Source organism: Heterostelium album (genome assembly GCF_000004825.1).
Source record: "Heterostelium album PN500 unplaced genomic scaffold PPL_contig15, whole genome shotgun sequence".
Lineage (NCBI taxonomy): Eukaryota > Evosea > Eumycetozoa > Acytosteliales > Acytosteliaceae > Heterostelium > Heterostelium album.
Window position 1 is genome coordinate 655,174 of NW_008805092.1, and position 23,058 is coordinate 678,231.

General features: G+C 29.7%; 9 protein-coding genes across 9 annotated transcripts; 1 reads left to right on the forward strand and 8 right to left on the reverse strand.

Moving 5' to 3' along the window:
• Positions 1-505: 505 nt before the first annotated feature.
• Positions 506-1,097, reverse strand: PPL_06441 (ADP-ribosylation factor family protein; the record flags this gene model as incomplete). The annotated part of the gene is made up of 2 exons (XM_020577297.1): positions 506-949; positions 1,008-1,097. 2 exons carry the CDS (start codon positions 1,095-1,097, stop codon positions 506-508), a joined length of 534 nt encoding a protein of 177 aa, XP_020432971.1.
• Positions 1,098-2,376: 1,279 nt separating this feature from the next.
• On the reverse strand, positions 2,377-2,995 carry arrJ (ADP-ribosylation factor-related protein; the record flags this gene model as incomplete). The annotated part of the gene is made up of 2 exons (XM_020577298.1): positions 2,377-2,826; positions 2,906-2,995. 2 exons carry the CDS (start codon positions 2,993-2,995, stop codon positions 2,377-2,379), a joined length of 540 nt encoding a protein of 179 aa, XP_020432972.1.
• Positions 2,996-4,261: 1,266 nt separating this feature from the next.
• Positions 4,262-4,858, reverse strand: arrB (ADP-ribosylation factor family protein; the record flags this gene model as incomplete). The annotated part of the gene is made up of 2 exons (XM_020577299.1): positions 4,262-4,711; positions 4,769-4,858. The coding sequence occupies 2 exons, from the start codon at positions 4,856-4,858 to the stop codon at positions 4,262-4,264; spliced, it is 540 nt and encodes a 179-aa protein (XP_020432973.1).
• A 437-nt stretch (positions 4,859-5,295) lies between these two features.
• Positions 5,296-14,008, reverse strand: PPL_06444 (WD40 repeat-containing protein; the record flags this gene model as incomplete). Its single annotated transcript, XM_020577300.1, has 16 exons — positions 5,296-6,684; positions 6,761-6,947; positions 7,013-7,263; positions 7,331-7,438; positions 7,530-7,946; positions 8,028-9,101; positions 9,166-10,077; positions 10,156-10,296; positions 10,387-10,687; positions 12,016-12,369; positions 12,446-12,804; positions 12,895-13,129; positions 13,252-13,465; positions 13,552-13,669; positions 13,779-13,891; positions 13,975-14,008. 16 exons carry the CDS (start codon positions 14,006-14,008, stop codon positions 5,296-5,298), a joined length of 6,207 nt encoding a protein of 2,068 aa, XP_020432974.1.
• A 514-nt stretch (positions 14,009-14,522) lies between these two features.
• Positions 14,523-18,857, reverse strand: PPL_06445 (WD40 repeat domain-containing protein; the record flags this gene model as incomplete). The annotated part of the gene is made up of 9 exons (XM_020577301.1): positions 14,523-14,545; positions 14,920-15,944; positions 16,032-16,176; positions 16,271-16,505; positions 16,596-16,746; positions 16,864-17,350; positions 18,165-18,200; positions 18,367-18,521; positions 18,832-18,857. The coding sequence occupies 9 exons, from the start codon at positions 18,855-18,857 to the stop codon at positions 14,523-14,525; spliced, it is 2,283 nt and encodes a 760-aa protein (XP_020432975.1).
• Positions 18,858-18,924: 67 nt separating this feature from the next.
• Positions 18,925-19,890, reverse strand: PPL_06446 (SDR family oxidoreductase; the record flags this gene model as incomplete). The annotated part of the gene is made up of 2 exons (XM_020577302.1): positions 18,925-19,224; positions 19,300-19,890. The coding sequence occupies 2 exons, from the start codon at positions 19,888-19,890 to the stop codon at positions 18,925-18,927; spliced, it is 891 nt and encodes a 296-aa protein (XP_020432976.1).
• A 451-nt stretch (positions 19,891-20,341) lies between these two features.
• PPL_06447 (mitochondrial K+-H+ exchange-related family protein) lies at positions 20,342-21,418 on the forward strand (the record flags this gene model as incomplete). Its single annotated transcript, XM_020577303.1, has 2 exons — positions 20,342-20,634; positions 20,710-21,418. 2 exons carry the CDS (start codon positions 20,342-20,344, stop codon positions 21,416-21,418), a joined length of 1,002 nt encoding a protein of 333 aa, XP_020432977.1.
• A 108-nt stretch (positions 21,419-21,526) lies between these two features.
• PPL_06448 (uncharacterized protein) lies at positions 21,527-21,929 on the reverse strand (the record flags this gene model as incomplete). The annotated part of the gene is made up of 2 exons (XM_020577304.1): positions 21,527-21,530; positions 21,625-21,929. The coding sequence occupies 2 exons, from the start codon at positions 21,927-21,929 to the stop codon at positions 21,527-21,529; spliced, it is 309 nt and encodes a 102-aa protein (XP_020432978.1).
• A 533-nt stretch (positions 21,930-22,462) lies between these two features.
• Positions 22,463-22,747, reverse strand: PPL_06449 (RAMP4 family protein; the record flags this gene model as incomplete). The annotated part of the gene is made up of 2 exons (XM_020577305.1): positions 22,463-22,636; positions 22,745-22,747. 2 exons carry the CDS (start codon positions 22,745-22,747, stop codon positions 22,463-22,465), a joined length of 177 nt encoding a protein of 58 aa, XP_020432979.1.
• Between the last annotated feature and the right edge of the window lie 311 nt (positions 22,748-23,058).

Sequence of the window (23,058 nt, forward strand, 5' to 3'; positions counted from 1 at the left end):
GGAAATCATTGTATTTCTAGTCTTTAAATTACTTTATTACTTAAAGATATTGATTTATTTTATAAAGGAAACAAACAATGTTGTTGTTCAGATTAATGGATCTCAAATATTAAAAAAGAGGGATTGCCAAGTTCGTGTGGATATTTTTTTTGAATTTTCATCGCTCTACCAATTGAGCTTATTAGCTAGTAACTAATGTGGGTTTCGATCTCACTACCTATGAATTTAATATTTCTACGAAGTAACGAACTTTAATGGCCCTCCGATTTCACCATTATCCCAGTATCCTATTTATATCAGTATATGTTTAAACAAAATAGAGTTATGGGTTTATCGATTGGATTTGAGATCAGGATACTTATAAACAAATATTGGGAATCATTTTGCTAAAAAATAAAGAAATCATGATTTTAAATTTAATAAATTTTACAGATTTTTTTATGTTTAAAAATTAAAAATTTTATTAATTATATTTTAAATTAAATTATATTGATTTCTTATTATATTATTTCTTAAGACTTTTAGATAACCAATCTAAACCTTCGAAAATACCATCACCGGTAGTAGCAGTAGTTGGTTGAATATGCCATTTTCTATCTTTAATATCATTGAGTCTGAGTTGTTCTATCAGTAGTGAAGAGTTCATTGCATTTGGTTGATCTTGTTTATTCAAAAATAGCAGCAGAGTTATTCCTGACAAAGATTCTTCGGTGGTCAATTTGGCAATCTCCTCTTGAACTTCACTGACTCTTTCGTAATCTGTAGCATCAATAACGAAAATTATGGCAGCAGTATTTTGGTAGTAGTGTCTCGTACGTATTTTGTATTGTCCACCAATATCCCAAACTGTAAAATTGATATTCTTATATTCGATTGTCTCTACATTGAATCCAATGGTTGGAATTGTTGAAACTATTTCTCCAATTTTTAATCTGTATAATAATGTTGTCTATTGAAGAAAATTTAATTAATAGACTATTTTTTAAATTGTTTTTTTTAATTCTTACTTTTCCAGCACCATCCAAACCAACCATTAAAATTCTATGATTTGCTTTTGGATCGAATAATTCTGCAATTTTAGTGAAAAGTAATCCCATTTTTTAATTGTTTATTTATTTATATATTTAATATTGGAAATATTTAAAAGATTTTATTTATTTTATTGTTTTTGATTTGATAACTTAAAATTGTAAATTAATCAACTATTTATAGTTTTTAATTAATATTTATTTTTATGTTTCCTGCTTTTTAAGATTCACCACAATCAGTCAGTAAAACCACGTTGAAAAATATTTGCAACTCTTTTTTTTTTTTAATTCTAAAATTATGGTAATATGATAAATTTAATTTCTAAAAAAAAATTTTTTTATCATTATTTATTTTTTTTATTAAGCGAAAGATTTTTCATTTTTCTTTACAAAATTATTCATATCGAATAAAGAATATATGTATTAGTAGATTGCATTAAGATTAACAATAATTATTAAATTGGAACCACAAGGTTATTTATAACCAGAAACCATCATAAATCAGAAGTCTATACATATATGTTAAATTGAATAAATCTCGAGTTATCATAACCTATACACACATGAGGTCCATATTTAATATAAATATTGAAATATCATGTGTATTTACGATATATAGTGTTTATATAACATTTACAAAATCCCTTAAAGTTTAAAGTTGCTAGTTATTTATGTATTATATTATCGAGCAACTAGTTATCCATATACATCAGGTTATGTAAGTATGGTGAGTATTTCATCCATGTGAGAAGTTTTGCGCTTTTGATATATAAATGAGACCTGTTTTCCACGGAAACAGCAACCTGGTCTGCTAACAGGCGTACACCATCAAAAAAAGGTGATTTGTCGCTGTTAACAGTGACTTGAATCACCGTTTTTGGAAAAACCACGTCTGGTGAACTAGATTATCCATATATTAGATGAACTAATTGATTTTCATTTGATTATAGTTTAAATTATTATATTATTTATTATTTTATATTATTTTTCCTCTATGTTAATTGATAAATTAAAATAAATCTAACCCCCTTTCAGATTTGAACTTACTTCTTTCAAAAAACTTTAACACCTAGATTCTAATTAATTAACAACAAACTAATATTTATTTAACTTGATTATACAACTACAAAGACAACAAATCAATTTGATTTGTCTATTTGTTAAAGATGTTTTTTTTTTATTTCGAATCGTTGAGTTAATTTCTAGTATACTCTATATATCTAGTTAAAAAACATTCAAATCAAGTAAAAATAAAGAAGTATTTATTTAGTTCACGATCTTTAAATCCATTCTAAAGATCTTTATTTTTAAAAATATCTATATACATTGTATTGTTATTACTATAATATTATTTCTTAAGACTTTTAGATAACCAATCTAAACCTTCGAAAATACCAGCACCAGTAGTAGCGGTAGTTGGTTGGATATACCATTTTCTATCTTTAATATCATTGAGTCTGAGTTGTTCTATCAGTTGTGCAGAGTTCATTGCATTTGGTTGATCTTGTTTATTCAAAAATAGAAGTAAAGTTGTTCCTGACAAAGATTCTTCGGTGGTCAATTTGGCAATCTCCTCTTGAACTTCACTGACTCTTTCGTAATCTGTAGCATCAATAACGAAAATTATGGCAGTACTATTTTGGTAGTAGTGTCTCCATAGAGTACGGATTTTGTATTGTCCACCAACATCCCAAACTGTAAAATTGATATTCTTATATTCGATTGTTTCAACATTGAATCCAATTGTTGGAATTGTTGTAACTATTTCTCCAATTTTTAATCTGTATAATAATGTTGTCTATTGAAGAAATATAAAAATTTAATTAATAACTTATTTTTTTATTTTTATTTTTTAAATTGTTTTTTTTAATTCTTACTTTTCCAGCACCATCCAAACCAATCATCAAAATTCTATGATTTGTTTTTGGATCGAATAATTCTGCAATTTTAGTGAAAAGTAATCCCATTTTATTTATTTTTTGTAAATTTAATATTTAGAAATATATTTAAGATATTATTATTATTGTATTGTTTTGATTTGATTGATAACTTAAAATTGATAATCAACTATTTATAGTTTTTAATTAATATTTATTTTTATGTTTCCTGCTTTGTAAGATTCACCACAATTCACCATCAGTCAGTAAAACCACGTTGATCAAATAAGAAATTCCCCCTTTTTAGTGAAAGTTGTCAAGGGCGAATTTCTTATTTTTTTCTAAAACAATAAAATTTAATAAAAAAATTCTAAAAAATTTGATAAAAACAATTACTCTAGAATTTTGAATACTTTGAATCGATATCAAACAATAAAGTTAGTGAACAATGAGCTTTTGATATGATTCTTCTTGTTGCTGTTTTTCTTTAAAAGTAAACTGATAACAGCTTTAGAAGAAATTTCAAACAATCTTGTTGGCAATAACATGTTATTGACAATAATATTACACCAATAATTCAACTCTATAATCACTACATTAATAATAGATAGGTATCTATCTATGCGCATCGGTGTTTTGTTAACATTCCTGTCCATTTGTTGACTTTACCACCAGCACTGTAGTTATATAATTAAATTAAGTAATATTTTGTTTTATTGTTTTAATTAATGAGTTGATTTTACTTATTTCATTGGCTGATGTAGTGATCATAGTATTTAGAAGATAGTTTATTTTATTGTTTAAATAGACAAATTTTTTTATTAAAGGTTTGATATTTAATAATGATCTTTTGTCGAATCGCACTTGTTCTAAAATATTGCATAATGCTTCTTTACCCAAAAAGATTGAAGAATGGTTTCTTTTGGTAAAAGAGAGTAAAGTGAAGCACTAAAGTATAATCTAAAGAGATAATTTAGTTTAGTTTTTTTTTTTGGGTAATAGAACACAAAATTTAATTTTTATAAATAATATAATTAAAATAAATAATAATAAATTTTTAAGTTCTGAGCTTCATAAATATATTTGAAAAAAATTATTTTAATTATCATAATTACCATTAAACTAGAATTATAAATATATTCTATCAGAAAGAAATTTGATTTGTCTATTAATTAAAGATGTTTTTTTTTTGTTTTTATTTCGAAATGATTAGTTATTTCTAGTATACTCTATATATCTAGTTAAAAAACTAATCTAATTTAGTAAAAATAAAGAAGTCATGATTTAGATCACGATCTTTAAATCCATTCTAAAGATCTTTATTTTTAAAAATATCTATATACATTATTATTACAATTATTTCTTTAGACTTTTAGATAACCAATCTAAACCTTCGAAAATACCAGCACCAGTAGTAGCGGTAGTTGGTTGGATATACCATTTTCTATCTTTAATATCATTGAGTCTGAGTTGTTCTATCAGTTGTGCAGAGTTCATTGCATTTGGTTGATCTTGTTTATTCAAAAATAGAAGTAAAGTTGTTCCTGACAAAGATTCTTCGGTGGTCAATTTGGCAATCTCCTCTTGAACTTCACTGACTCTTTCATAATCTGTAGCATCAATAACGAAAATTATGGCAGTACTATTTTGGTAATAGTGTCTCCATAGAGTACGGATTTTGTATTGTCCACCAACATCCCAAACGTTAAAGTTGATATTCTTATATTCGATTGTTTCAACATTGAATCCAATGGTTGGAATTGTTGTAACTACTTCTCCAACTTTTAATCTATATAATAATGTTGTCTATTGAGGAATTTAATTAATAGACTATTTTTTAAATTGTTTTTTTTTAATTCTTACCTTTCCAGCACCGTCCAAACCAATCATCAAAATTCTATGATTTGTTTTTGGATCGAATAATTCTGCAATTTTAGTGAAAAGTAATCCCATTTTTAATTATTTAATTATGTATTAATATTAGCAATTTATATTTAAATATATTATTATTTATTTTATTGTTTTGATTTGATTTGATATCTTAAAATTGAAAATTACATATCTATATATAGTTTTTTATTAAACATTGATTCGATAATTTTTTTTGGTTTCCTAACTAAGATTCACCAAATTTCACCATCAGTCAGTAAAACCACGTTGATCAAATTTTCAATTTTTTTTTTGATGTTTGCAAAAACCACGTTGAAGAATCACTCATAATCTTTTTAATTTCCAAAGTGGACTAAAAATGGAATATGAAGTATACTAGTTGTTTTAGTTAAAGAAATAAAAATAAAAAAAAATAGTTTTATTTTAATAGTTTTTATTTAATAATTTAATAAATAAATATTTGTATTTGTGTGTGTGTGTGTATGTATTAATGTGTTTGTTTATCTACTATCGAATGCTTTACGTTCTCTGTTGGTAGGAGAGCAGACTTGCCATCCATTGGGTGGTGTGGTTGCAGGTGAGGGTGCTGTCGATGGTGTCGATGAGAGTGATGACGAGAGTGACGACGATGAGGTGGACGAGGTCGACAATAACATTGACGATACCAGTAGTGAGTTGGCGCTGCTTCCGCCACTGGTTAGACTTCCAACACCACTGCTAAGATGACTATTGTTACTACCTGTACTGCTAATACTACTGATACTACTTGTACTATCTCTATCTCTACTTGTACCACCACCACCAACACTACTACTGCTGTTACTACTGATACTACTTATACTTGTATCTCTATCTCTATAACTATTCAAACTACTACTTGGAAGAATATGATTACTTCCAACAAGATTACTAATATGATTATTAATTGTTTGAATGTTTGAGGAAGAAGAAGTAGGAGTTGGATTGCTTAGATTTAGACTACTCATGTTGGAATGAAGATTAGGATCGTAGCTTGCTTTCTTTTTGTGTTGTTTCGATGACTTTTTGTGTTTACCTCCACCGGAAATCGATATCTCACCACTTGAGCTGAGTTGTATGGGAATGCCACTGGAAGTACTGCTGGTTATGAATGATTTCGACGATAGTTTGGCGCTGTCTTTGGTGACACCGGTGTGACTGAAAGTTGAGGATGCCGAGAGCGAATGTGTTATGACGACGGGTGGTGGTGATACAACTACAGCATCCATCTCCCAGATCTTAACGGTGGCATCGAATCCCGCGGTAACAAAACGGTTGAGCGATGCATGTTTAGGCGCGGCCAATGTTCTCACCCAATCGTTGTGTCCACGTAACACCTTGCTGCACATAGTGGTCGATGCATTCCATACTCTGATGGTCTGGTCGTTCGCCGTACTAACAATGAGATCGTCTTCGTAGAGCAGTGATTTCACTTCATCCTTGTGACCCTTGTAAACCTTTTGAACTTGACCGGACTTCAAATCCCATGCTCGAATCAGAGTGTCTTCTCCGGCCGACAACAAAACACCGTTGTTATGGTTGTAAGTGAGACAACTGATGTTTCCTTTGTGGCCGGTGAGATTCTTCTTGAGCGATCCACTGTTAATATCCCAAATCTTGATTAGACCATCATAGGATGCAGTGAACAAGTTACGATCGCCATCGAGAACGGCTTTACCAACCCAATCGTTATGACCATTCAGGACATGTAGACACTTCATCGTTCTCAAATCCCAAATACGAGCGGTGGTATCACTCGATGTTGATACTGCCATTGAATCACCACCAAGACCACCCAGTGCAATCGAAAGAATATGTTGTTTATGACCATTAAAAGCTTTTATTTTTCTATTGGTTCTTACATCCCATAGCTACAATTGTAGTTTTATAAAAAGTTAACATTTGTTTTCAAATTAATAATACCTATATAATGTTATTTATACTTACAATAACAGAATAATCATATGAACCAGTAAGAATTACATTTCTCTTAATCTCTAAACAAGATATCTCTGCTGTATGCTCTTGTAGTGTTGAAACACATCTCCATTCACTATTAGAATGATTCCATATTCTCAATGTTCTATCTCTTGATCCACTTGCAAACACATCTGAATCACCAATACCAATACAACTATATTTTTATATGATTATTAGTTTAGTTTGAATATTAATCAAATATTAATAATAATAACTTACGTAACATTATCTTTATGATTTGTTAACTTTTGTTGGAATTGACCATCTTCATAATTCCAAATCATTATATGACCAGATAGATCACCTGTTATAATTGACTTTGGATTATTATGTATTGCCATACTTGAAATACCAGCTTTTGAACCTTTCAAGGTTAATACTGTATATCCATCTTTTCTCTCCGATACAGTTTCAACCAATGTATCTTTAGGTGTATGTTTTTCATGTCTATCTGGATATACTACCTTTGTCTATATATATAGTTAAATTAAAAGAATCAGATATTGAATCATCTTTAATTCTTATTTAGATACATACATTTCTTGTACTTTCAATAAGTTTTGTATAGATCTGTTTAGCTCCATCCTTTTCGATTTCAATATTTCTTCTAACAGATGCTGTAAAGTATTTAATATCTGATTTATTCTATTATAATTATAATGAGTTTTGTTTTTAATTAGTAACTAACTATTTCTTTTTAATTAATTAATGAATAATAATTCTAATTTGTACTTACAAATGAACTATCTACATTATTTAATAATGCAATATGAGGACCTACTGAACCAGTGGTTTGTGCTTCCATTGTATGTGCTTTGTGTATCTTATCGATGAGTTCAACCAGTGTCTGTGTATGTTCTTCGCTGAGTGAGGTGAGCATCGACATCTTACCGATAAACTTTGAGGTTGCTACTGGGGATACCTTGAGTTTGATCATCTGATAGGCATAGGAAGACAACGATGTAAACAATATATCTTCTTCATTCTCAATCATTATCTTTTGTTTCTCTGGTGTTTGATTATCCCAGTTATCCAAATGATAATCATTGTACTTTGATGTCAACTTTTCTTTTCTCAGTAATTGAACTGCATCAAAGAATGATGATTCCCAGAAATGTATATTCTTCCATAATGATAAATTTATGAAATGATTCTAAATATATATATTAAAAAGAATTGTTAATTAGTTAGCGTTAGAATGATTATTAAATAGCTAATATTAACTATTACATACATATAATGGCTCTTGATTACTATTGTTTTGATAGTAAAACTCTTTGATTTTGTTTAATAGTGTAGATGCAGTCTTAAAGTCAGCAGATCGATCACATTCATTGAATACCTTCTTGATGATCTCTACTAGGAGGAATAGACGCCAATTTCCAAATGTTAACAACGGTTTCTTTGTGTTGAAATGAGCAGCCAGTGACTCTACAAAGTAAGTTCTACTCTTACGAATAGCAAATACATCGAGTAACAGCTTTTGTTGTTCAATGTTGATTGGTACCTCTTCGTTATCATCGAATATCGCCTCTGTATAACGATCGATAAACTCTCTCAATACCTCGTTATCCTCATTACCATTTGCATTGGCAGCACCATTAGAGTTACTTCCATTACTACCACTATAGTTTGCCAAAATAATAGTTGATTGAGGTATATTCTTTAATAATGAACCACGTCTAAAACTACTATCACCATTGAAACTAGATGGTGAAGATGATAATGTTATACCATTATTATTACTACTACTATTATTATTACTACTATCATTATGACCATTATTATTATTATTGATTGTTGATTGATTTAATGGTTTCATTGCTAATGATGATGGTCTTCTTGGTTTATAATTGTTTAGTTGTTTGGAATATGGTATTCTCAAAGAGTAGAGAGTCTCACTCATCTCTGGAATATCAGTGTAACTATATGATGGCTGTAGAGGTTTTCCCTCATTGTCAACATTCGTGTCATCCAAACCAGGTATTTCAACTGATTCATAATCAGGATTAGTCTTTACTTTCGAAATATGTGTAACTATTGTTTGATAGAATGATACATAGGTCGATGCACTACCAACACTATTTCCATTCTCACTGGAGCTACTACTACTATTACTACTATTACTACTTGTTAATCCTGTTGTTGCTGTTGCTGCTGCTGTTGCTGCTGCTGCGGCAGCTAATTTACTTTGTGAATTCTCAAATTGATTTAACTGACATATATAATTAAAGAATGACAGATTATCTTGAGTTTGATCTAAAAATGTTGTTACAGCTGATGTTTCAATTAAATCTGTTAAGAAATTCTAAGATATTGAGATTATAAGTAAATTAGATCTATTTCAATGTTACTATTCGAATATAACTTACAACTACTTCAGTATCTTGATGTTTCATTAAGAAGGATGCAGTGTTGAATGATGTGATTGGTTTAGGATACTTTCTAAGTAGATATCGGTAGGAATTTACATCGTAGAAGAATGAAAGGAAGAATTCTAGGAATACTGCTCTTATCTTGTCATCGTTGTTCAGGTTTGGGAGTTGTTGGTGTGCCGGTGTTGGAGGTGGGAATGCTATGCTGATGTTTGATAGGTCGGGATAGAGTATCTCTTGGATACGGTTTTGAAGTATTGTACATTGTTGCTCGGGAAGTGTCGGTGGTGTTATTGTCGAGGGAATCGTGATTGTCTGTTGATCGAGATTGACGATTGTGATATCGTTGTTGTCCATTTGGAACGGACGTTTATCGTTGTAGTACATACCGACGATGAGTGGTGTCGGTGCCTGAAGAAAATCGATAAGAATATTCGGGAGAATTGGAATGTAGACGTGTGGCCATGAGAATGGGTAGAGTAAGTTCGACACTGATTCACAGGCAATGGTGAGAAGCGATTGGTTCGAACTGATAAAGAGTAGACGTCGCTCGAGTAGCGCCAGTGAGAATATCTTGAGGACGTTCTGAGTGCCAAGAATATTAAAGATGATACCAAAGTTGACGTCGACCTGTGGGAACATGTATTGCGAGGGAATTCCATACTTGAAAGGCTTCAGTGGGTAGGAATGTAATGGTGGTGCAACATATGTGAATTCATAACCGGCGATCATGCGTGGCAAATCGTTGACAACATTGGAGATCAAACGTTCAAAAGGAAATCGGTGATGGTGCTCCTTTGGAATAGAATAGATATAACAAAGTAACTCTCGTAATAAATAATAACATGGAAATCTTGATAATAAACAAATTGAAACTGGTGAATATAATACTTTTTTATCTTTATAATCCTGGATATAAAAAAAAAGTGTTAATAAATAATCAATTTGTTTCATTATTTTTTCTTTTAATAGATTAACTAAACATACAATATGATCAGATGGTATTTGTTGATAATAAACCAATGATGCAGCATAAAATCTCGATCCATCCAATTCTGTTAAACAAAAAGTTGATAAACTTGGTTCTTCTTTTTTATCTTTAATATATAATCCATTTGGAAAACAAAACTAAAATAAATTAATAATATTAATAATATTAATAAAATGATTGATTGTAAAAAGATATATTTTTAATGATTGATTGATTGATTGACATACCATCCAAATATGAGGTGGTAATGCTTGTTCATGATTCTGTGTTGGGTATCTCTCTAATATTTCTACTTGGAATGGCTTTTCAATCTGATCTATTACAATTGATCTATTTATACCACAAACAATATAATAGTCTATCAATCTATAATAATTATTCAATCCATTTGAATCGCCTAAACTACTGCTCATACTACTGTTCATTGATAAATTACTACTACTATTACTTGGTGATACCAATGGTGATGAAATTGTATTATTATTGGGTGTTGATATTTTACTGAATTTGATTTCTTCCATTTTGGAACTAATTAATAATAAATAAATAAATAAATAAATAAATAATTGTATACAAATAAATTAAAAATAAGCAAATATTTAATAGGTAGTTGAATATATTACTATCAACTACTAACTACTACTTTAGCACTCTACTACTATTCTATCTATTTTTACACTTTTAAACTTTGATTGCTAAAGTTCTTTCTATTCTTGCTCTGACTAATCGTGATATCTCTTTCTTTTACATCAGATTTGGTTGATAATGTATTTGAGTGTGTAAGATTATTATAATTTGAGAAATAAGGGGGTTTTGGTGAGTGGAAGTGATGTGAAATAAAAAGGTGTTGAGCCTCTAATTAGTGGGTGTGAAGTTGTGAGTGGAAAGGGGCTATTATATGGGTGTGGTACGAATTTCTCAAAATATTAAAACAATATTGATCGTTCTACAATTGTCATAGAAGTTTTCCTAGCTAGTTGTTAACAATTGTTTACTAAATAACAAGGACCTTATCTACAATATCTGTTGTTGCTATTGTTGTAGTGTTGTTATATTGATTGTTGTGTATCAACAGTTTTATCTCCAATAATCAAATTTAACTTTTATAAGCCTTTCATCAAAAAAAAAAAACCAAAAAAAACCAAAAGAAAAAAGTAAAAAAAAAAATTAACAGATTGATTAATCACAAAAAACATCAAAAAAAATATACTTTAATCCGATTTTTAGAAAAGAATGGATGGTTCTGTTTTTTTTGGAATAAACAAAAACAAAAATTAAAAAAAAACATCCAAACAGGGATAAGGAGCTTGTTTGCACTATTTTTTTCTTTTTTTTTTTAATTTTCGCAAATTTTTTTTTTAATTTTTAGATTTGTTTTTTTTTTAAAAGTTAAGTTTGTGTGTTTTGCTGATGGGCAATTGTAATGCATTGGAAATTGAATTAGAATGTTCTGTGGAGATGATCACCACCACAAAAAAATACAAACTTAAAAATGATTAGATATGTTCACTTCAAAGCATCATGATATAATCAACATATTATCATGAATAGATAAAAATAAGTTTTGTTTATTTTTTTTGTACGTATTTATAATGGACCAGGCTTATACAATTGCAATGCATTGGAGTTCACAAAATTATGTAAGTCTGATTTTCAAAAAGATAAAAAGATTATTTTAGATACAATTGTAAAAATATTGTTATTTTTTTATAGTTAAGTTTTGATTATTTATTTGGATTTAATAGATATCTGTTTGATTGTTTTTGATATTTTTCTTTTTTTTTTGCATAAGATGATGATTTTTGTTTTTGTTGTTTTTGTTTTTGTTATTATTGTTTTTTTTTTTTTTATATTACATTTCCATATTGCAATCAGAATCTTCACCACTGTAGAGTCTATCTCTTGTGTATTGTTTATAAGGTGTTGAATTCGCTTCTTTATCGGATGCCATAATTGAGACTTGTGATCTTCTCTTTGAAGTGGATGTCATTTCGAGACCGTTCATCTCATTTCTTCTGCCATCCTCTTCTTCAGAGTCGGACAACTCTGCGGCGTTTTGAACACGACGATCTCTCTCTGCCTCTGAAATTCTAACGTCTGGATCCTCATCATCTTCGTCTTCGGAATCGTTGAATGCATCGGGTGGTATATCATGATGTGCAATACTTGGTGCATGATTCAAGTGTCTAAGGTTCTCTAAAATTTGAATCCTAAATTAAAATAAAATTTTAATTGTTAATTATTTGAAATAAATGATTGGGTTTAATTAGCATATATGGAACATACTTTAATTTCTCTAAATAATCTTTGGAGTTTTGATTCTCCATGTTGTTGGGAGTGATGTGAAGTCGGTAGTCTGGACCAAAGTACTCTAGATAGTCGTTGTATGGCAGCTCGTCAGAGAGTTCCTGATCCACCAGAATCGATGTTTCATAGGCCCAACATCTAGCGACATTCTTGATTGTGTATCCACCACCACCGAGAATCATCAACGGCAGATTGAACGACTTCATAAACTCGACGCACTGAGCATGTCCCCTCAGAGACAAGTTGAATCCACCCAACCTGTCACCTGTCAAAGAATCCGCTCCACATTGTAAAACAATAGCCTCTGGTCTATATGAATCCATAACACCTTGCATAACCTAATAGAATTTAATTATTGGTTGCCCAATAATAGTTTGTTAATAACTTGAGCAATCTGTATATTTGTGTAGAAAACAATGATAACTTACAGGTTTGAATATACTTTGATAACTGTGATCATCGATACCATCTTTAAGTGGGAAATTCAAAGCGTAGTATTTACCTTTGCCAGCACCTAAATCCTTGACATCACCGGTACCGGGGAAGTAGTCACCATATTTATGAAAAGATACTGTCATTACACGATCGGTAGTATAGAATGCCTCTTCTACACCATCACCATGATGAATATCAATATCGATATAAACTACACGTTTATGATGTCTATTAAAAGATAGATAAAATAAATGACGGATTTCCAAATTTAGTAATCAATCCTATCGATAGATCTCCAAAGATTTAATAAAAACAACAACAACAACAACACCACCAACAAAACAACATACTTTAATAACTCTAAAATAGCTAAAACGATATCATTTGTGTAGCAGAAACCGGATGCCTCTGATTTCTTGGCATGATGCAATCCACCTGCCCAATTGATTGAAATATCAGAGTCTTTTCTATTGAGTTTGATAGCTGCTCCAATTGATCCACCCGATGAAATCTGACAAAAGTTATACATTCCATCGAAAACTGGACAATCATATCTTACATTATCTATTTATTGTGTTATTATTAGTAAAGATAGTAAGTAAGTAAGTAACTAGATATCAATTTATTAATGATGATTTTATTTTACTTACATTTAATTAATTGCTTTGAATAATCATTCATATTGTCGGGTGTAATCAATCTTAGGAAATTGATATAATCATCCGAATGGAAATTGGTGAGATCATTCTCAACTGCTTTTCTTGGTCTCTATAGTTATTTAATTAATTATAGTATAATAAAGTAATTGTAATGATGACCGATTGATTAGTAAACTCTCTTTTAAATTAAACGAACGAACTAATGTTTGCAAACATACAAATATTTGCAACTTTTTATAAACTCCATAGTTTAAGACAAGGTTGTGTGTCATTCTAATTCTGTGTGGTTTCATAGGATGATTCTGTCCATAATAATGATTTCCTACTTCATCTGTTATGTTATTCAAAGTAATAAATAAATAAATAAAGTATAATTATCATTACAAAAAACAGTTATTAGCTATAAATACATACTATCATAGAAATAAGATACTTTCTTTTTACTCATTTTCTGTAAGATGATTTATATATCTAAAATATATATATTTACTAATAAAATTCGAACAAATGAAACTCAATAATTAATTGAAGTTATTTTTTTAAAAAAATTTTAGTTTTTTTTTTTTTTTTTTTTTTTTTGTATCTAAAGTTTTTTTTTGTTGGGTAAGTTAATTCCTTTTTAGAAAATTTTTTGTATTTTCCCCAAATTGAGTTAAGTTCCAACAACGGAAACTCACCAAACCCTCTCATAATAATAAAAATTCTAATAAAAGAGGTGTTTGGTCATTTACACAGTATTCCACTCATGGTATTGAATAGTTGACCTAGCAACGCTATATTATCATTCTTTCAATTTCTTATGTGATCTACACTAATAATCATTTAAATTTTAAAGGTAAAAAAACCATTTTTTTTTTATCAAATTATTTTATTAAAATTGAACGCGTAAGAAATAAATTTGAACAAAGAGATTTTTTTTTTTTTCAATTTTTTAGATTGTCCAGAAGATTTATTACTAGTATTTAGAAAATTAATTGACATGTATCTATTGGAATTTTAAAGACAAAAAAAAGAATGTTTATAGAATTTTTAATTGGGAGATTCAAGTAAAATGTTTTTTGAAAATATGGGAAGAGTCAATAGTTATTTTCACTTCAATATACATTCTACACTTTGGCACTCTTAAAGCGTGAATTACTGATCAAATAAATAATAAATCTTAGAATTTAAATATATTTTATAGAATTTTAAAATTTTTGAAAGAGTTTTGACTTTGTTATTGAAACATTGGTAAATCACTAAATAGTCATAACAATTTATCATTAAAATCAAAGTATTATTATATATTCAATATAAAAAAATAAATAGATGTATAAATAAAAAAATTTTGGTTATATGTTTATTTTGATTTTAATTTACTTCCAGATGCGCTATTATTATTGTTGTTATTATTATTATTGGAGACTGAATCATTATTGGAGGAGTTGGATAATTCCAATTCTTTTCTGGTCCAAACTCTAATGGTTTCGTCATCACTCGCCGAACAAAATAAATAGGGATCGGTAGGACTCCATGCCACACAATTGACGGTCTTGGTGTGTCCAGAGAGACACTCGAGGAGTGCACCGTTCTGACGACGCCAAATGTATATTTTAGAGTCTTCGCTGCCCGACAATATAAAACCTTCGTCGACACCACCGAAACACGATCGAATGACAAAGCGACCTTGACGCTGTCCACGGTATTTCTGCACGATGATGCGCTTCTCCAGGTCCCACAAGTGGATCTCCTGGTTGGAGGTGTTGACGATGATGTAGCGCGAATCCTGTGAGAGCGCCATCGACATGATCGCCTCGGTCTCGGCGATGCTAATCTCTGGTCGCTCTGCATCGATGTCAAAGATGCGGATCTTCTTCTCCTGGCAGATAACGATGAGTTGCTTGCCGTCGCGGTGAATCGCCATGTCGTTGACACGAGCACATGCCCAACTTCTAATTGGTACACTGACTTGGTGTGTAGTCTCTGGAGTGGCGATGTTCCAGAGGTAGAGATTCTTGTCGTTGCCACCGCTGACGAAACGCTTGCCGTCCGGGTGCCAAGCGCAGCATGTCACAGCGTCGGTGTGTTTCGAGTAGGTCTTGAGACAGACGGCTTCGTCGACCGACCACAGCTTCACAGAGTTGTCAGAGGATGCACTGATGAGGTAGCGATCGTCGGGTGACCATGAGAGATACGAAACGTCTTTGTTGTGACCGCTCAGAGTGGCCAACACCCTTGGTTCCTGTGGAACCGCTTCGTACAACGTAGACATATCCCAAATGAGAATCTGTGAGTCTTTGGAGCAAGACGCCAACTTCTTACCGTTATTCGAAAACTTCAAGTACCATACTTCATCTCTATGTTTACCTGCTAAAGTATATTTACATTCCAATGGCATTTGATTCCTATATATAAGATTGGATTTATATTGTTGTTGTTAATAATTTGATCGATCAAATTTCAATAACAATAATATTGTGTTGATGACATACCTATTACAAGCATGATCTTCAAATAAATTATAATGTGATTTCGTAGTGTTATGATATAGACATTTAGTGGTTTGATATTGTATTGCCTGCATAATGAGTTGTTCTAATCTATTTTCAGGTACCATTATCTCTGAACTAACAAATTCTATAATAACAAGTTAATAAGTGATTGTTGTTTGTTGACATTTATCCTTAAAGGATTGATTGATATTGATCAACAGCAATCTATCTATACTTACTTCTTATGTCATTAAGTAATTTAGTTCTCGAAAGATGACCAGCACCAGGCCAAAATGAACGTTTCTTTAAATCCAAGGTATCTGTACACATTATTAAACTGGTGAGTGACTGTAGTTTGTGCGGATCTTTACTGATTGGTGTGATCTCACATCTCAGACACTCCAATGCTTCTTTAACTTTCTTAATCTCCAACAACTCCAAAAACTTTTGACTATATATTAAAAACTTTACACTCTAAAATAATTAATGATAAAACATTAATAACTACTAAAGATGATGATCATGATAATGATGACAGTTAAATATAAAAATATTGACACATACATCAAGATCGTTTTGTGACTTAATCTTTAGGTATGGCAGTAGATTTTCAACTTTCTTCCAATCGCCTTCCATTGTACTATTTATAAATTGCATTACCTCTGGTGTCTGTAGGTTAACACCACTGTCTTTCTCCAAAAAGTCTGCCGATTTCCTTTTATAATGTTATTAAAAATGGTGTTTGTTAATAAGATATTCATCGTCATTACCATCAGTTATCATAGTTGTTTGTGAATGTTTTAAAAGTATTAATATATAATTGATAACATACTTGTATCCAAGATAATGTAATGATTGAATTAAAAGTCTTATCAGTTCATTTTTGTTGAATGCAGTACTCTCGCCATTGACATCACTCATTGTGATCAGTTCGTCAGGATTCATTAGGAAATCAGCAGTACCAACTCCATTGGTTAGGGGATGTGTACCATTTGTATTATTATTATTACTGTCACTCGACATATTGAATCTAACTCTTTTTAGTGGTCTACTATTATTATTATTGCTATTATTATTATTATTATTATTTACAATTGGTGATTGATCTACTTCTACTTCTACCTCTACTTGTTCTTCTATATCTTGTAATACTTCTTCTTCTTCTTCTTCTTCTTCTTCTACTTGTTGTTGCTCTTGTTGTTGTAGTTGTTGTAGTTCTTGTTCCTCAGATTCAAGTTGTTGTCGACTTCTTCGTCGTTGTGAAGGTGTTTGTCCCTCCAAGGTTGATGATCTATTCTGAGAGTCCGTAATGATTGCCTCTCAATTACACTACAACAAAAAGTCAGTGCACAATAATATCAAACAAAAAAAGAAAAATAAGAAACAATATATAAATGTTTGTGAATGATGATGATGATGATGCTAATAAATAATAATATTATGGTTCTTTAACTAACTATATACACTTCTAACTAAACTATCTAATTATCTATCTTATCTATCACACTACTTGATTACTATTATATAAATATATTATCTACACTTTTAATTCATCAATTAACTATAATATAATTATCTATCTATTATTATACTTTTAATAATTAATAAACATAAAAAAAAAAAAAAACAGAAAAACAAACAAACTTTTAATTAAGTTTTTTTTTTAATAATTTTTTAAATATTTTATTTTTTAAAATTGTTACTTAAATATTTACTAAAGTTATCTAAAAGTTTTCAATTATTAAATAAAATATCATATTCTTTAATTATTACAAATAAACTCTTATTTTGTACTTTTATGAACAATATCTTTTTTTTTTGTAAATAGTTTATAACTAACTTCTTAATTTTTTTGGATTGCCTATTGGTTTCAATAATTTTGTTTATAAGTCAACAAATTAAAAATAAAAGATATTTTTTTTATATTTGTAAAATAGATACAGATAAAAAATATTTGTAATATTATTTTTTTATTTAAAGATTTGTTTTTTACAAAAAAAATATTTAAACCTGGAATTTATCTATTTTTCGAAACAAAAACAATAAATAAATATTTTTATTGGTGTTCATTGTTGGAATTAAAAAATAATAATAAAATTTTTAATATTTTTGAAATTTCATTAGCTTTAATACCTCTTACAAATAATTCTGTTGCTTCGATCTTAAACTCTATATTATTAATATTACTGCTATTAGTATGTTGTTCTGTACCTGATTCTGTTTTCGAGTGTAGAGTACTATAATATATCACTTAAGCACATGATATTCAATATCTTGAGAGTATTGTTGTATATCAACATCTCTCCTATTGATTTCAGATGCTTAAGGTCAATACCTCTCAATTTCAAGTATTGGATGGATCGATTTTCATTACCAGCCAATACATAATAGAATGAACTTGAGAGAATATGACAAGATACAGTAAGTCTCAATGAATCGGTTGTCTTGATTGCAGTACAAAGATGGAATGATGCACTATCTATGATAGGACTGTTATATAAAGGTTCTCTATAGCAATGATTCGATAGATTCAGTGACTTTAGTGATTTACGGGTGGCCACTATTGAACAAAGAATTAAAAGTTTTTTTAATTGGTAGATTTTTTGATCTTTTTATAAACTATTAAAAAAAAAAAAGATATTATTCTTTTACAATTTAGATATCGGGCTTTTAAACCTGGATAGTAATGTCAAAAATGTCAAACTATCAATTAGAAAACAAAAGATCTTTTCAATTCCAAATAAAATAAATTAAGAACTAACTCTTACTTCCTATAAAATTAAATTATAATATGATTTACTTGTTCCTAAATTGATAAAAAAACATTTTTCTTTTGTTTGATAAAAAAATAATACATTGATATAACTTAACCAATAGTTTTATTAGATTCAGTTTAAGGTGTCATATCTGAATTTGATCCGTTTGTTTCAAAGTCAGTTTGATTGGTAAATTCTTCCCATCTCTTTTGGTCATTGAACAACAGATCTGTTCTAATTTTAAGCATTGAGTGTGACTCTGGAGAAATAAAGAGATGTGCAGTATCACCCTCTGATTGATAAACTCTAATTAAGATATCCAATATTTTCGATGGATCACATGGTTGAGTTCCACTATACTGATTGATAATGAAATCTAAAACACCATGAACATGTTTATAGTCTTCGATTTGTTTATTTGGTTTATAGACATCGGCCTTTTTTTAATAATTTAAAGTAAATTAATTGATATTACATAACTTTTAATAATATTAATATTCTCTTTTACTTACATCTAAAATAGGGGTTCTGGTAGCACCTAAATTGATAATAGTCACTTTAATACCGAATGGTTTAACTTCTTGAGCATAGGATTCCATCAATCCATCGAGTGCAAACTTGGTGGCGCAATAGGTGCTGTGGCCAGTAAGACCTTGGAGTGCACAGATCGTCGACATACTGAATACATATCCGAATTGTTGGCTTCTAAGGATTGGTGTTATATTACGGAGTACATTGAAAACGCCAAACACATTGGTGTCGAAATTAGCACGGACTTCTTTGTCGGAATTCTCCTCCAATGCACCGGAAATCGAGAATCCAGCATTGTTAACGACAACATCGATTCTACCGAATTTATTTAGTGAATCGTTCAGCGATTGCTTTATACTGTCTTCATTGAGCAAGTCAACCTGTACCGCCAAGAAATGATCGGTGTTGCCAACGTGACCGACAGCATCGACCAACCTCTGTTTATCTCTTGTCGTACCAACGACCTTGAATCCATAGGTCAACAATTGCTTTACCAGTATCAAACCGATTCCACTCGAAGCACCAGTGATATACCAAACTTTATCAACAGATTTAATTTCTAAACTTGACATTTCTCTATTTATAATTTATTTCTCTACAAAGGTAGTAAAAACAATATTAGTTACCATTACAATATACCTCTTTGATTTGATATGTATTTTAAAATATATATTTAAAATGTGAAGTAGTAAAAGTATACATCTTCACATAAAGCGATCGCATCAAGTGTTTGTCAAATTACATTTTTTTTGCTCTCATTCTCAAAGAGAATATTCTTCAGATTGACATACTGTTGAGATTAAACAAAACATTAAAAGTGATAACAAATTAGGACCAACACTATTTATTATTCTCTTAAACAAAAAAACAAAAAAGTTGTACTAATTTTTCTTTTAAAAAAAAAAATTATCTTTTTTTTTTTTTGAAAATATGTGGTGGTGGTAAACGAAAAGCAATAGAATTTCTGACTGGATATTTATTAATAATACTAGAGACAGTGTTAGATAGTCAGATATAATTAGAATGAGAGTATTTCTGATTCAACTGGCAAACAAAAGATGGACACTCTACTCTGAGAAGTCAGAGTTTTTGATAAAGTCTACCATTGACTTTAGCTCGAGTTCTTCGGGTGCAGCTGCTACACTAGACAAACCAGGAAGAATATCAAAGATGATACAATTCCTAAAGGATAAAGCATCAGAGTCTAAGCAAGAGATTGACAATGCTGTTGAAGGTCAAGGTATAAAAGGTAAAATGAAGCAATTACTTCGTAAACTAGATGAGAGAATACATCCTGAAGAATCTATAATGATAACGTATGTTGCTGTTGCTTTAACAACTCAATAAACTATCACTAATATTAACATGTCTATTTATATTAACATATTCAGATTTCATAAAATAAATGATGATAATCTTTTTATTAAACACAATACTGAACAACATCACAAAGTAAATCCATTGTTAGATCATCACCATCACCATCATAAGAATAATACACAGTTGGCAATTCAACAGTTTCACGAGAGACAACAAAGACCTGTGTTTACTATTAACTATCCTGTGGCGTTGGGTGATAGACGTGCAATGAGATACACTCATATCGTGGTGAGACAACGTGTTCAATATCATAAGTTTTGGGCAGGTGTAAATCTGGCGTTGATTCCACTGACTGCAGCGGCAACCATTCTACCGGGACCTAATGTATTTCTCGCTTGGAATCTTTACAGACTCTATAGTCACTTGATGGCTGTAAAAGGTGGATTGAATTTAATGCGTGTATCACAACAACACAACAAAATACTCTACAAAGAACACCAACAACTCGATAACTCAATCTTTAACAACAAACAATCGATTGACCAACTATCTACACACGCTAAAATACCTGGTCTATTTGAATTTATTAAAAGAATAGAAGATTGTGAAAACAAACCAATTTTAAATAATAATAATAATAATAATAATAATAATAATAATAATAATAATAATAATTCCACAACATCTACATCGACATCAACAACAAATACATCTTCAACAACCACTACAACTTCAACAACCACATCTTCAAAGCCCGAATCAACAACATTAACTAACTAATAAAACTACTATTTATTATTTATTAATTTAAACTATTATATTACTCGAGTTTATTTAATTTTATTTATATATATAAATTATTATAAAGTTAACATATTATTATATTGTTTATCTATAATTGGTAAATATTAGTTAGTTTCGGTTTAGTTTTTTATTGTTTGTATTATTTAATAACATTGAATTTGTTTGTTTGTTTGTTTAGTTACCTCTTCTTTTTGAATTCACTATATTTGCTGGTTTGGTGCTTTCTACGTTTTTGTTTGATGTCTTTGATGCTGTCGAAATGATAATCTGGAACGGTTGAAAAGATATCGATAGTTGATCTCCAAACTGGTGCGTATGGTAATGATGTATATATTGGGATGGTAGCACCGTTCGATAAGATGCAAATCGATTTCTTGACACGTGGTGAATTCTTCTTCAAATCAGTGATGTTTCTAACCAAACCACCAATTACACCACCATTACATCTACTAAACAATGATGTTGTTGATCTTATTAAACTATTCATCTTTATTTATCTTTGTTTTTAACAAAAAAGAAAAAAAAGAAAGAATAAATGAAATGAATATAGAAAGATAGATATGTAAATCAATGAAAATTAATGATCATTCGGTTTTTCACACTATTCAAAAAAAAATTAAAAAAATTAAAAAAAGTCATCAAATGATTATGATATTTTTATATTAAAAGAGATAAACAAAGTATACTTTGTTGTTTAGTTGGTTGATTTTATTTAATGTTACAATTTTGTTTAAAAAAATAAAAACAAATATTGTTTTAATTGTTTATTAATGGCAATTGGGTTTTAAAAGTTCACTGGAATGATTGTTTTTGTACAGGTTTTGTTATATATTGACATGACAATCACATTATATTCAATGATCGGATATCTGTGTGGGTGTGTATGGTTAGGTTGTTAAAAAGATGAGAAAGGTGAAGGTGTTTTGGTTTCCAATCAACTTTACAATTGATTGACTTTTTTGATTATTGTTGTTGTTGTTTTGTTGTTATGTTGCAATTTGTTTGTTGTCGATTGATTGTTTATTGACTTCTGAAGATTTGCAAGAGTGATGAACCAACAACTACAAAGACAATGAATGCAAGAACGTATGGTGAGAGACCAATGGATTCTTCCTTCTTCTTGATTTCAACCTTTCCTCTCTTTTCAATGTTGTTGTGATACTTTTCAGTCTTTTGTCTTAAGGTACGTGAGTTCTATTTAAATTAATTAATTAATTTATATAAGGTTGGAAACCAATTGTTTATTTGTTAGTTATTTATCATATCACATATTAAACAATCAATTATCAATTATGAACATACCATTTTTAAAAGATTATTTGTTTTTTTTATTTTAATTTAAAAATAAGAAAGGTTTTATAAATAAATAAATGTTGGATGAAATGAGATGAAATGAAACAAATGAATTTTGAATGATACAGAAAACAATAATAAATTTCAATTGAATGCTTGATGTTGATTTGACCAATACAAAAATATATTTTCAGTTTTTTTTTTTCTGGTCGTTTTTGCAATATCACAGTAATTTTGGGGGTGTCTGCTGATGCGTTGGATCAAAAATGCCCACACAATAATAAAAAAAAAAAAGTCAACTCATTTTGACCATAAAAAATAAA